The 13,893-nt window shown below is 40.1% G+C and overlaps 1 protein-coding gene across 1 annotated transcript; it reads left to right on the top strand.

The window, feature by feature from the left end:
• Nucleotides 1-197: 197 nt before the first annotated feature.
• irf4a (interferon regulatory factor 4a) lies at nucleotides 198-12,195 on the top strand. The gene is made up of 9 exons (XM_033983113.2): nucleotides 198-462; nucleotides 1,003-1,197; nucleotides 1,276-1,462; nucleotides 2,384-2,457; nucleotides 2,709-2,868; nucleotides 2,980-3,057; nucleotides 6,154-6,549; nucleotides 8,186-8,298; nucleotides 9,346-12,195. Exons 2-9 carry the CDS (start codon nucleotides 1,009-1,011, stop codon nucleotides 9,493-9,495), a joined length of 1,347 nt encoding a protein of 448 aa, XP_033839004.1. The 5' UTR covers nucleotides 198-462; nucleotides 1,003-1,008; the 3' UTR covers nucleotides 9,496-12,195.
• Nucleotides 12,196-13,893: the final 1,698 nt, after the last annotated feature.

The following is a 13,893-nucleotide window of genomic DNA, read 5'->3' as shown; positions in this document are numbered from 1 at the left end:
TCTTGAGCTTCTGTCACTTCTTGCTTGACGTTTCCATAATTAACCGCACGGGGGCAGTGTAACCAATTAACCTCGCGTCAAACTCCTCTGTTCTCGTCGTACATTGAAAAACAAACCCGCCTCAAACGTCACGAGCTGCAGCCCTCGTGTCCTGAAGACGCACAGGACGTGGCTCGTGGCTGAGAGAGCGAGGCCAAAGCTGCTGCAGACTGTTGTTTCTGCAGAAAAGCGATGGAATATGACCAAAAAAACGACAAAACGAGAGTGTTCCATTCAGGGTAGACTCCGGAGCAGAGGGATTCCCCGCTGCGCTGCGCTGTGTGGGCGCACGGGCTTCACAGAAATGAGCGTCTCCTGTTTGAACCGCGCTCCTCCTCCTGCCCATTACGCACTGATAACGTTTAAGAAAAGGACGCACGGACCGGAGAGGCCAGAAAGAAAGAGTCTGCTCCAGTGCAACAGGTAAGAAAGCACAGTTATCACACATATAGAGACTTTTTTAACGCACAAATGTTTAATCTGCTGGAGTTTCAGTACTTTTGGACACTTTATTTGTGCCATTTCAGCTTCATGCGTAAAACTTCATGCGTAAAAGGCTCTTGCAGCGAATGGAGAAGTACATTTTTCATGAATAATAAATTTTGCACTAAATAAAAATAGAACTTTGCACCACAGTTTGTCACAAGTAACTCTGTTTATGCAAAGGGTTGTGCAGAAGTCTTTATTTCTTTATGTATTTGTGAGAAACCGTGTATAAATTCATTAATCTTACAAAAGAAAAAAGATGATTTCAACCAGATTTAGCCGCTGCTGCTTTCCATGTGCAGGTGAACACACATTAAAACACACAATTCAACACAATTACATTATAAAACTAACAGTTCGTCATTAAAATTAGCAGGAAAATACAATAAATGTCCAATACAGTGCGTTTCCTACAGTCATTTTCCTTTTTAAAATGACTTTTCCACTAAATATTCGACTTTTTAATGTGATTTTAAGAGCGACATGGAAGAGGACGGCCTGTCAGTCAGCTGTGGGAACGGTAAACTCCGACAGTGGCTCATTGACCAGATCGACAGCGGGAGATATCCAGGTTTAGTTTGGGAAAACGATGAGAAATCCATCTTCCGGATTCCCTGGAAACACGCGGGGAAGCAGGATTACAACCGGGAAGAGGATGCGGCGCTGTTTAAGGTGTGTATCTGGATAAAAACTACTGAAAATTGAAGTAGATTGGCGTGTTTTTTAATGTTTTTGTGGCTGTTGTTGCAGGCGTGGGCCCTGTTCAAAGGGAAATATAAGGAAGGAGTGGATAAACCCGATCCTCCGACTTGGAAAACCAGATTACGCTGCGCTCTTAATAAAAGCAATGATTTTGACGAGTTGGTAGAAAGGAGCCAACTGGACATCTCTGAACCGTATAAGGTCTACAGGATCATACCCGAGGGAGCCAAGAAAGGTACATTTGTCATATTAAAATGCATTTATTCAAATTATTTACGCAGCAAACGACGGGAAGATTGTGTGTTCTGGATCCAAACGAGTTGTAATCTTACATTTGGGTGTCAAAAGTTTTAAAAGCTACAACTAAAAACTAAAAATTGACCATGTTGTTCTACAAAAACGCACTGGATTAGCTCTAAAATCAATTATTCTGCAAAGCCTCGGCGTGTTTGTGTTCTGGATCCAAACGAGTTGTTTCGATGTCAAAGTTAAAAACGAAAAACTTGCCATATTGTTCTACAAAATGCACTGGATTAGCTCTGAAAATTTGGGCTTAATAATTGTTTTTTAAATCCCGTCTTTGCAGCAGATCAATGCCCAAACTTTTTAAAGCTTTTGTGAAGATAAAACCGACCAGAGAAACCAGCTCAAAACATCTAAACTAAAGTCATTATATCATGTGAATCAAACTTATCTTAACACAAAAACATGACAGATTAAAACATTAACAGCTCTTCGTTTGAGTCATTCAAATGGGGAAGAAAACGATTGGACCTTTGAGACACTTCACACGTTTTCTGCCTGTGAATTTGCGTCTCTTGTCATGCATGACTCTGGGCTGGTTGCTGCTTTTTACTACAGGCATTTTTACACATATGCAACTCTGCGCTGGGTTCTGATGCGGCAGGAAGCGCAAAGGAAGCCAGCGGGTGTAGAAAAAAGCCCTAGTGCTTTTTATAGGGGGCTTCGGTTACCAAGTGCAGGGTGCAAACTGCGGCGCGAGGGCCAGTACGTGCACTCAAATGATGTTCTTTTTTGCAACAGTTTGAGGAAGAGTTTGGTATAAGTTCACGTCATATTTATATTTCATCTGCGGTTTGACGTGGAGATAAGAATGCTTTTTATAAATCTTATATCTTTATACATTTCTTTTTAGGAATGAAAATGTCCAGTGTGGAGGAAAGTTCACATCTTGGCTTTTTTCCATCATATTCCTCGTTGCAAAACCAGGTTGGTCAAACTGTAACTTTAACACGATATAAATGGGACTTTGTGGTTTATCTGTTCAAATGTGGGACATGTGCTCAAAAGGCTAAGCTAAAGGCGTGGCTACGTGTTTATTTAAGACTTATAAAGCGTAAAAAAAAAGACAGAGTACGTACAAAGAAGTGCAGGAAGAGGCAAAAAAACGCAAAAAAAGTGATAATTATTAAAGCAAAAGCGATTACAAAAGTGATTCAAACCGCTCCTGTGACCTGCAGGTGCCCGGTTACACGGAGCGGAGAGACTGGAGAGACTTTGCGTCCTCCGATCAGCAGCCTCTTCCTCCTCCTCCTTTTCCTCCTCATCATCACCACGAGCTGCAGTACCACTACCCGTCAGCCCTCGGCAGGCCCTGGCCCACACCGCACTCAGAGAACGGTAAAAAAATGACACGAGGGATGGCAGAAAGTTTAGCGAATACGTTTCTAAGTTTGTATTTTGTTTAATACTTTCCAAAAAACATAATTTTTTGACACGTCTCGTCTCTAGGTTTCCAGCTCTCCTTCCACACCTACCTCTCGGAATCCCAACCGCCCGTCTACGCCATGGACCCCAACGCCGTCACCGGTAAAAAAACACATTTATATTAACACATACCGTAAATTTCAGACTACAAGCCGCTACTTTTTCCTCACGCTCTGAACCCCGCGGTTTATACAACGGAGCGGCTGATTTATAGATTTTACTGGCTAATGTCCACCGGGGGGCGCTCTCTGACAGTAAACACAAAAGTGACGCAGACGTGGGGAAAGATTCTGCGCTGAAGAAAACACGAGTTTTGATTTTGAACATGACGCAGCTTTAAAGATGGAGACAGTGGATCTAGTGCCATGGAAGGAAATAGAGTCACTGCACATAAGTTTGACCAACAAAGAAGGAAATAGAGCCACTGCACGTAAGTTTGACTATTAAAGAAGGAAATAGAGCCACTGCACGTAAGTTTGACCGACAAAGAAGGAAAAAGAGCCACTGCACGTAAGTTTGACCAACAAAGAAGGAAAAAGAGCCACTGCACGTAAGTTTGACCAACAAAGAAGGAAATAGAGTCACTGCACGTAAGTTTGACCAACAAAGAAGGAAATAGAGCCACTGCACGTAAGTTTGACTATTAAAGAAGGAAGTAGAGCCACTGCACGTAAGTTTGACCAACAAAGAAGGAAATAGAGCCACTGCGCGTAAGTTTGACTATTAAAGAAGGAAATAGAGCCACTGCACGTATGTTTGACTATTAACGAAGGAAATAGAGCCACTGCACGTAAGTTTGACCATTAAAGAAGGAAATAGAGCCACTGCACGTAGGTTTGACCAATAAAAAAGAAAATAGAGTCACTGCACGTAAGTTTGACCAACAAAGAAGGAAATAGAGTCACTGCACGTAAGTTTGGCCTCAATGAACCCATGGCGCGACGTTGGAGGCGACAGTGGGAAGAACTTAGTGTAAAAAGGAGGAAATAAAAGCAGATGGCCTGTGTTGGTGCTGCTTTATTTTCTAAACCTGGGTGTCTTAAATTAAAACTCAAAAAATCACCTGTGTTCCGTCTTTCAGTGTAAATATCTCATGTTATAACAGATTTGTAACATGCGGCTTATACTCAAGTGCGGGTTACGACAATGGCGACGCTCACGGAAACTTCAGGAATGAAAATGAATCCGGAAATGTACCTGATTTTTACTAACTTCAAAATACGACGACTATTCTAAACGTCTCGCCGTCGTCCCAAACTATCCTCACTTACCCTTAGATAGCATCCTAAGTATTCACCAATGAGTTTTTAAGCTAAACGTTCAGAGACAAGATTAGAGTTTATCGTGATGAAAAGGGTCAACAATAATCGTTCGTTGGAGATATTTTGATGATGTTTCTAAGATGGCGGCACGTGCGGTCGCCGCGGTGACTTGATTCTTGCGCTGTTGTTCTGATATTGTTGTATACATCTACCTCGAGACTATTTTATTTTTAAGCACATCTTTTTTAACCTTTATATTATTACTATTCAGTGTTTTATGTTGAACTTTATCACCGAAAAAAGTCTTTGTCTTCTGATTCTTCTGATGTTTTATAATCGTGATAATCGCCAGAATGTTCCAAAAAAAATGTACTTATCCACCGGAGAGTTGACGGGGGGTAAAGTGGTCTGTTGTCCCACACTTTAGGGTCTTAGGGGCCCAGAATTGGACCCTCTTTCTATTAATTTATATTAGACGGGGGCCCATGTTAAGCTTCTTGCCGTGGGCCCTGAAATTTCTGTTGACGGCCCTGCTCATCCATAATTTTCTCCGCTAAATTGAAGTTGTTTTCACTGATAACTAAGTACAATTATATACAAGTTATTTAAACATAATATTTATGTACAAAATTCATTTTCTTTAAAAATTCAGCTGCTGCGATTTATATTCAGGTGCGCTCAATAGTCCAAAATTTACAGTTTATGTAATAACTTAAACAGGACCAATCAGTTCTGTAGTTTTTATGTTTTTTAATCGCTTTATGCAGCGCTCAAATAAATATAAATAACAACAATCAAAAAATGAAGCACTGACGAAACAGAAAAAGCTCTGTGTGCGATCTGCTTCTAATTATAAAGCGTTTTACTCTCTGTGAATTAGGAAGGGAACAGTTAGCTTGCTAGTTGTTGTTAGCGTTACAGTGACAGTAAAACTCTAATCTTGTCTCTAAACGTTTAGCTTAAAAACTCATTGTGGTGAATACTTAGAATACTATGAAGGGCAAGGGTAAGTGAGGATAGTTTGGGACGACGGCGAGACGTTTAAAATAGTCGTCGTATTTTGAAGTTAGTAAAAATCAGGTACATTTCCGGATTAATTTTCATTCCTGAAGTTTCCGTGAGCGCCGCCATCGTATTATTTTATCTGGAGTTGCCGATTTTGACGGACAATAAGTTCTATCGGGACCACAGAGCCGTTTTGAAGCTTCCCAAAGAATCGGTGCAGTGTAAGGATGAGAAAATAAACAAAAAATGTCGCTTATCGTGATGAAAAGGGTCAACAATAATCATTCGTTGGAGATATTTTGATGATGTTTCTAAGATGGCGGCACGTGCGGTCGCTGCGGTGACTTGATTCTTGCGCTGTTGTTCTGATATTGTTGTATACATCTACCTCTAGACTATTTTATTTTTAAGCACATCTTTTTTAACCTTTATATTATTACTATTCAGTGTTTTATGTTGAACTTTATCACCGAAAAAAGTCTTTGTCTTCTGATTCTTCTGATGTTTTATAATCGTGATAATCGTCAGAATGTTCCAAAAAAATTTACTTATCCACAGGAGAGTTGACGGGGGGTAAAGAGGTCTGTTGTCCCACACTTCAGGGTCTTAGGGGCCCAGAATTGGACCCTCTTTCTATTAATTTATATAAGACGGGGGCCCATGTTAAGCTTCTTGCCCTGGGCCCTGAAATTTCTGTCGACGGCCCTGCTCGTCCATAATTTTCTCCACTAAATCGAAGTTGTTTTCACTGATAACTAAGTACAATTATATACAAGTTATTTAAACATAATACTTACTCATAACATTACAATTATCATTATTCATCAGCAACTTTGATCATTATCGTGATATTATCGTTAATCGCACAATCACACAATTCCCAACTTCTCCATCGAAACGAACAGGATTTCTAATAATTTTCTTTTTCCAGATTTCAGCCTCCACGTCTCCCTCTTCTACCGAGAGTCTCTGGTGAAAGAAGTGACCACGACCAGCCCCGACGGATGCCGCATCTCCTCTTCGGCCTCCTCCTCTTCCTCCTCCCCGTCCTCCTCCCCTCGTCCGGACGACCGCGTCTCCGTGGGTCCGGAGGTCATCCTGTTCCCGTTCCCGTACCCGGAGTCCCACAGGCAGGGGGCGGACATGCTCCCTAGCGTCCTGGAGAGAGGCGTGCTGCTGTGGATGGCGCCCGACGGGATGTACGCCAAACGCCTTTGCCAGAGCCGAGTTTACTGGGAGGGGCCGCTCGCTCCGTACACGGACAAGCCCAACAAACTGGAGAAGGAGCAGCCCTGCAAACTGTTTGACACTCAGCAGTTTCTAATAGGTACGTGATTTTAAACGCCGGAGCGAGGGTCGTCAAAAGTATCGAAAAACAGACGCAAATCGATCCAAAAACTAGTATCGAGACTAGATACTCATTTGAGCAGGAATCGATACTAAAAAAGTCCCATTCACATGTCAGAAATGAACCTTTCCTGAATGATCTCGAGTATCAGAACAAGACGATGGTGGAAGAAGTAAAAGTATTGATACCAGAATGAAATAATACACAAGTAAAAGTAAAAGTATCAGATGAAAACTCGACCTAAATAAAAGTATGATCAGTTTAAAAGAGTAAAAACTAAAAGTATTTCACACAGACTTGACAAATAGTTTAGTTCCAGAGTCTGTCGTGGGGCAGATGATGTCGTCAGGAGTCGGACACTAAAACTCGATCCTCGTTTGAGCAGAATCGATACGACAAAAGTCACTTTGACACGACAGAAATGAACCTTTCCTGAATCTGTTTATAATGTTGAGCTGCATCAGAACAAGGATCAGACACAGACCAGTTCACACCAGGGACCACGATGCACCGCCCTCCTCTTTTCTTTCTCTTTCTTTGTTCTTTCTTTCTAGCTCCCTTTCTTGCTCTCTTTTTCTTTCTTCTTGCTTGCTCATCCTGTCTGTCTTGCTCTTTTTCTTCCTGTCTTTCTTTCTCTTTCCTCTCATCTTTCCTTCCCTCTCCCTCTTATTTCTTCTCTCTGGAGTTTACAGTGAAGGTGTGATCTCTTTCAAACTCTCCATGATTCTAACATTTACTTTAAATCTCATAAATCTGCTGCTCCAGACGTGTGTGGATGAAAATATAGATGATAAACGATAATATTGAAACCAAACTCTACAAAAACAAATCTAAATGTGCAATATTGTTAAAAAAAAAATGAACTGAAATAAAGACTTAAGTAGTTAGTGTTTGTAATGGGTCATAGTAGTTCATATTTCAAACTTCAAACTCAAATCTGATCATGCTGCAAAAAGATAAATAAATAAATATTGACCCTCAAAATAGCTGTTGTATCCATCATGTACTGAACCGTAACTCCATACATCAGTTATAATAACAAACTTAGGGCATTTGCATTAAAATAAGTTAAATAAACAGAGATTTACTTATACAATCACATCTAAAATGACTTATTTATAAAAACATTCACTGCATAATATTTTTAAATGTAAAATAACTAATATTCCTGCACCAGATCTGCATAAAAGTGATGAAAACACCAGTGTAACGCTCGTTTGCTCATTTGCATGTGAGCTCATGAAGTGTGAAATTTCCAGCAGCCTTTCACGTCGAGACACTTCCTACAAACTTATTTCCTGTCCTGTCAGATATGTTCCATACTTTTATAGTTAATGTGGTGATGTCAGTGAAATAAAGCAGTTTGATTCTGGTGCAGTGTGTGGGTAAGTCCCATAGGAGCACACGGGCTGTTATCTTGGGAGTGGGTGTGTGGAGTCCCCACCCACCTGCTGTGGTGCACCACATGTGACATATGACAGAATCGTGTTTTTGTGCCATTTCACTAAAATTTCCATCTGATTTACCAGCAGTTTCCAGTCTCTGCATCCAAATGTGAGACAACAAATGTGCAGCTTTAATGTGGTTAAATCGCCTGGGTGTTTTATCGTTGCAGAGCTTCATGACTTTGTGCACAATGGCCGGTCTCCTCCACGACATCAAATCGTGCTGTGTTTTGGAGATGAGTATCCAGATCCCCAACGTACCAGAAAACTGATCACAGCACAGGTACACAGCACAATCTGTTACAACAAACTGTTTTCTTAATAAATAGAACTGAAATAAGTCTGTGTCCAACCCCAGTGCAGCACTTGCCTTAAATAAGCTCCATGTCTGTTAGTCTTACAGTTTTTGTTAATAAACAGAACTTAAATATGTGCATTTTTGTCTTAAGTCTGTGTTTAACCCCCAGCACAGTACTTTTCTTGCATAGACACCATCTCTGCTAGTCTTACAAACTGTTTTCTTAATAAATCAAACTTAAATATGTGCCATTTTGTCTAAGTCTGTGTCCAACCCCAGTGCAGTCCTTATGTCAAACAGACTAGTCACTATAATCACTACATCACAGATAGATATTATATAGATATATTTGTCAATGTACTTTTATTTGCACTTTACTGGAAAATTGTGTGTTATTTTCTGACTGTAAGATAAGATTGAAGCTGTAAAAGGTTGGATTAATAACATCAATGACTCATTACGGACGCAAACTAATGACTAAAGTGTTTCATTTTTGCTGTTTATTCGAGATTTTTTAACAATATTGTAGATTTACAGTCATTTTCGTGGTTTAAATCTGCTCTTGGATTGTTATGTCAGTGGCGTAAATTAGTTAGGGTTATCGTTTATCATCTAACTTCAAAATATGTTATTGTGACAGGTCAAATCCTGAGTATATTTTTATACCTGTTTGCATTTTTGTTCGACTACCCTAGCAGCAATGTAAGTTCCCCTTATGTGGGACAAACACAGGTTCTCTTATCTCATGTGATCCCATCTTATCTCACTTGTTCGCCTTCATTTGCATATGTAAATGAGTTTAAATTACTAATATTGAAGCTGATCATAGTGTAAACTGGGCTTTTGTCATGTTAATCTCACATTAATTTCGTTTAAATTCAGACATGGGCGTGTTTTGTTCGGTCCTTTCAGTTAAACACCACACTCACAGCAGTTTAAAGATATTTAAAGTCTAAACATGTCCCAGACGAGACGACCCGTTTGTCCCGTTTGGCTTCGCTTGTGTCAAAACTCCATTTTGTGTTTCTTCAGGTGGAGCCGGTGTTTGCCCGAAAACTGTTCATCTACTACCAGCAAAACAACGGCCCCTATCTCCGCACGTACGACCACAACCAGCAACCCAACCCCGCCCCAACACTGGACTACACTTCCCAGAGACCTTTGCAGCACATTCAGGAATAACCTCCGCGTTCTTCTGTGGATGGAGCTATAAGACTGCGACTGCGTGTTGTAAACTTGAACTGTTGGAGGCTGAAGGGGGCGTAGCGGGGGGAGACCCTTATGGTACAGTGGTATGAATTGTCTGTCTGGCTGATTTTGAAGTAGTGGTATTTTTTTGGTACTCTTGTAGTATTCTTGTGACAGTGTGAAGGATGCGGTTTTGAGGCTGGGGGTACGAGGAGAAGGCCACCGAGACAGGAAGTACGAGCACAGGTGCACAGGAAGAGTGGCCGTGACAAGCTGTGAGATGACAAAAAGATAAACACGCTTCAGAGCTAAAGACACATTCAGAAATAGCGAGTACATGCTGTTTAATGAAGCTAAAGTACCGGACTTACGCTTGTAAATTAGCACATTTTGGGTTTTTTCCCTCTTGTAATTTGTTTTGCATAGAAAAAAAAAACAGCCTTAAATTCTCTGGTTTCTTCTTTCCCTGCAGAACATTTCTTTCTTCATTGGTCATTTATCATTTTGAACAAAACTAAACAGTATTTCTGCAGAAGTCAGTGCTGTTTTAGTTCTCTTATTATCATTTATTTTTTAATCTGGGTACAAACTAAACAATGCATGTCTGTGATTGGCTAATCCACCTGTCAATCACACCCATCTGAACTCGGGGAGATAAGATCAAGGCCCAGACCATAGTTGTTTGTACAGAAAAGGAAAGGCTTGTTGTCTTGATCTTGGTGGGTGAGATTACACTGTAAAAACGCCACTGATGCTTCGCCACGTTTTTGGTTTTGGTGTCACACAAAGCCGTGCAAAAGTGCCTCAAAAGTCGTGCATGTGAATACTCGCCAAAGGGTTTGTGAGCCCAGCTGGAAGTTTGTAGTTGTAGTTTTATGAAGTCAAACAGGTGTGCCTTAAAAAAATGTTATGTTTACATGAAAAGAAATGAAAGAATTCTCATTTTTCTGGTCAAAATATTTAATATTTCAGACGGTAATAAAGACAGGAAGTAAAGACGGTTTGTTTCATGCTTGAGAGATTCTTGAAAATACCATGAAAACAGTTAAAGTTTAATTTGTATGTTCATCCCTCAATTCCCTATTGATTAAACAGGGCGTCCAAGTCTCTTTACAGTTTAAAAATCTAATTACAAAGGCAGTTGATCAGACATATTGATTGTTCTATTGTACTCAGTGGTTATAAAAGTTTTTAGGAGTTCCTCAAACATTTCCAGAGCGTTGGATTGGAGGGATGAAGCACATGTCACAACTCTGGATTTGTTTCTATGGAGCTGTTCTAAAAATATCATGTTTTGAACAAAGATACGGGACATTGCTGAACTAAAGCCAAAGATACGGATGAGACTAAACCAGAGATGAGGCTCAGCTAAAGCGAAATATGGCAAGAAATCCAGAAATCCATCTTGATGTACTTAATGTGACTAATGGAGCCCAAATAGATGTGGATTAAATGAGGTCAAACACTTTGGAAACCACTGAGTACAGCAGAAAAAGTCTGATTAATATGTATGATGAACTGCCTTTGTAAGATGTTTTTTCATTGCAGAGATTTTATGAACACCTTTTATTATTTTGCAATGAACCTGATCATTTCCATCAGTGACTAAACGCAAGAACTGGCTTTTATTACAGCAAAAAAACACAACAAAAAACTGCATTTTAACGTGATCTTTCACTGCCTACATCTGTATTAAACATTATTGTTCTATAGCACGTCACGATGTCGTTTAAAACCCAGCGATTCAAAAACACTCGGCTCATTTTGAAGTGCCTTTGCAAAGAATCTGAGACACTTATCGTCAAAACCTTTGCCGTGTTTATAATTAGACCTCGGTGAAGGAACTGAAATGGAAAATAATACTCATCCCAGAACTTACAGGTAGAAGGTACCTGTTCCTCTTCACCTGAAACTACCAGAACCTTAATCAGGAATTAAAACTACTGCGGTTTGTGAGCTGCTTTGACTGAGGAAGAGTTGAATCTTTGCTCTCAGAACTAGGCACCACTTCCCAACAATCTGTGTTTATCTTGTGCTGTTGTGAGCGCATTAGTATTAGGGCTCCATAGACTGTTTATATAAATGGACGTAGCTAACCTGCTAGCTGCTACGTTCCAAACAGGAAGTGAGAATCGGCGCACTTCTGGATCCAGTTCACTTTACACTGAAAAACTGTCTCCTCTCTCTGTACCTGCTGCTGTCAGACTCCTCGTTTTTAGCTGTGACGGGCAAATCAGGCGCCATCTTTCCCCCAACGTCACTCTCGCTAGTGTTAGCAACAAGTTAAACCGTGCTAAACAAGCGTTGCGACCTGGAATTGGCATTACCTTCAACATCCTTGCTCTGGATTGGCTCTTTGGTTGCTACGATACTCGTCGTCTGAATTTGAAATATGCAACTCTGCTCCAAATTACTATAACCGCTAGCCTCGATTAGCTTCATTTGGAGCGAACGCTGTGGGTGATGTCGCACTCACTTCGTCCATTTCTTTACAGTCTATGGATAAGCCCGAAACGCTTTGTAAAACTGCATTTTATCTTTTGATTTATTTAATTTTGTTTATATTCTTGTTCTCGACGGATTTGATTGTAAACCGTAGTTTGCTTAGCTCATTTTTTTTATTGTTCCATTGATTTTTCAAGTTTAAGTTTTGTATTTTTTCACCAAGTTTAAATTAAAAAGAATTTTGGTCAATCTATGAACTGAACCTCGTGTCTGATATTAGGCCTAAAACTGCCCAATAAAATGGACTGCACAAGGCTTTTCCCGCACACATAATCTTCTTTCTGTGCCTTTTATTTTTTTAATTTCTTGGGACGCACAAGAAAAATAATTCTCTTCAACTGCACAAAAGTTTTAGTGAATATGTTTTGCTGCTCATCTGTCTCTTTGCTTTGGCATTTCATGTTTTAGAACGTCAGATATTGGCTTTTTTAAATGAAAATAAACACCATGTTCTCATAGATGCGCTTCTGTGGTTAGCCGCCTACTGGAAACAGAGGGAATTACAACTAAAAAAGCAACATAACAGACACTAGGGTTAGAAACATGCCCTGACATGTTTATATAAATACACAGTTGTAATGGTGGAGATTTGACAGCATAAAAGGCTTAGAACAATCGGCCGGTCACGATAATCACTATAGCGACGTATCATTCAGTATATAAAACCTGGAAGTATTAGTAAACCGTATTTTCCAGAATATAAGTCGCACTTTTTTTCATAGTTTGGCCGGGGGTGCGACTTATAAATTACGTGAGTCTATATATGTGTGAAATATGTTTTTTTTTTCCTTACTTATTATGGTTTTTTTTTTGGATGGTGCGACTTATATTCCAGAAAATATGATGTATATTTTGAGATTTAATATTTATCATGTGTACATTTTTGTAAAAGTGAGGTTTGGGGTATTTCTGCTGTAAAAAGTTGAAAAGTGACGTCTATGGCTAATTATTGGCAGAGGCCTTTTAATGATACTGTCTATTTAAAAATGGTTTACTGGGTTTATCTTATCTCGCTTTATTGTGGCATAAATTCGTTTCAATATTATCCTTTATCGCATTATTTTCTGTACAAATATATCACACTTCAAAAATCGTTATCGTGACAGCTCTAAGAACAAGTCCAGTGATTTAGTCCAGTGATTTAAGGACAGATCTGTACATATGACGTCACAAATCTGAAATTTTAAAGTGCTTTTGAGTGCTCAGAGGAAGCGTATTTACTGAACACAACTATTCAAATAGCACGACTTAAGCCAACGATAGCTACAGCTACGTTTTGCATAATATGTGTCATTTAAGGCGGGACTAAACACCTAAACTCCGCCCACAACTGCATTTCAAACAGAGCTGCTAAACCGGGACTAAAGAAGAGAATGACAGCGGAAGAGGGACGGGGTCTGGGGGTATAAGCAACAGTGTGATTGGTCTAAGAGGTAACCGCACTTCAAACTGCCCTGCGTTACAGCCAGGTCCTGTAGTGATGTCACCAACTACTTGAAATCGCAGAGGCCACTGAAGACAGCACATACTCAGGCAGGGGGGTAAAGGGCACCGTTTACCCAGGGCCTGGTGCAGAGAGGGGCCCCTCATGAAGTCTGTAATGTGCATTTTTCATTGGACAACACGTCGTGCGGGCCCCCAACATGGTTTGTACCCAGGCCCCAGAATTTGGAGCTACACCCCTGCACTCAGATGTACACGCTTTTGCCTAGAACGCTGCAGATTTACCCATAGTTTGCACTAAAATTGCCAAAAAAATGACTAGGAAGAGAAGATAATACTAGTAAACCACCATATACACAGTTTAGAAGTGGAAAAAAAGTGGATTTAGTGTTTAGTTCCACCTTAAAAACTTTAGAATTCAAATATTTTTAGTGATAGAACCTT

Source organism: Periophthalmus magnuspinnatus, chromosome 17 (assembly GCF_009829125.3).
Source record: "Periophthalmus magnuspinnatus isolate fPerMag1 chromosome 17, fPerMag1.2.pri, whole genome shotgun sequence".
Taxonomy (NCBI): Eukaryota; Metazoa; Chordata; class Actinopteri; order Gobiiformes; family Gobiidae; genus Periophthalmus; species Periophthalmus magnuspinnatus.
Note: the sequence above shows the minus strand (reverse complement) of the source record. Positions and strands in the feature narration are given on the sequence as shown.

Bases quoted from the DNA above. Each gene is read 5' to 3' on its own strand.
- irf4a (XM_033983113.2), top strand. From the start codon at position 1,009: ATGGAAGAGGACGGCCTGTCAGTCAGCTGTGGGAACGGTAAACTCCGA. The intron at 1,463-2,383 runs GTACATTTGTCA...ATTTCTTTTTAG, and splicing joins ACCCGAGGGAGCCAAGAAAG to GAATGAAAATGTCCAGTGTG. The intron at 2,458-2,708 runs GTTGGTCAAACT...TGTGACCTGCAG, and splicing joins ATTCCTCGTTGCAAAACCAG to GTGCCCGGTTACACGGAGCG.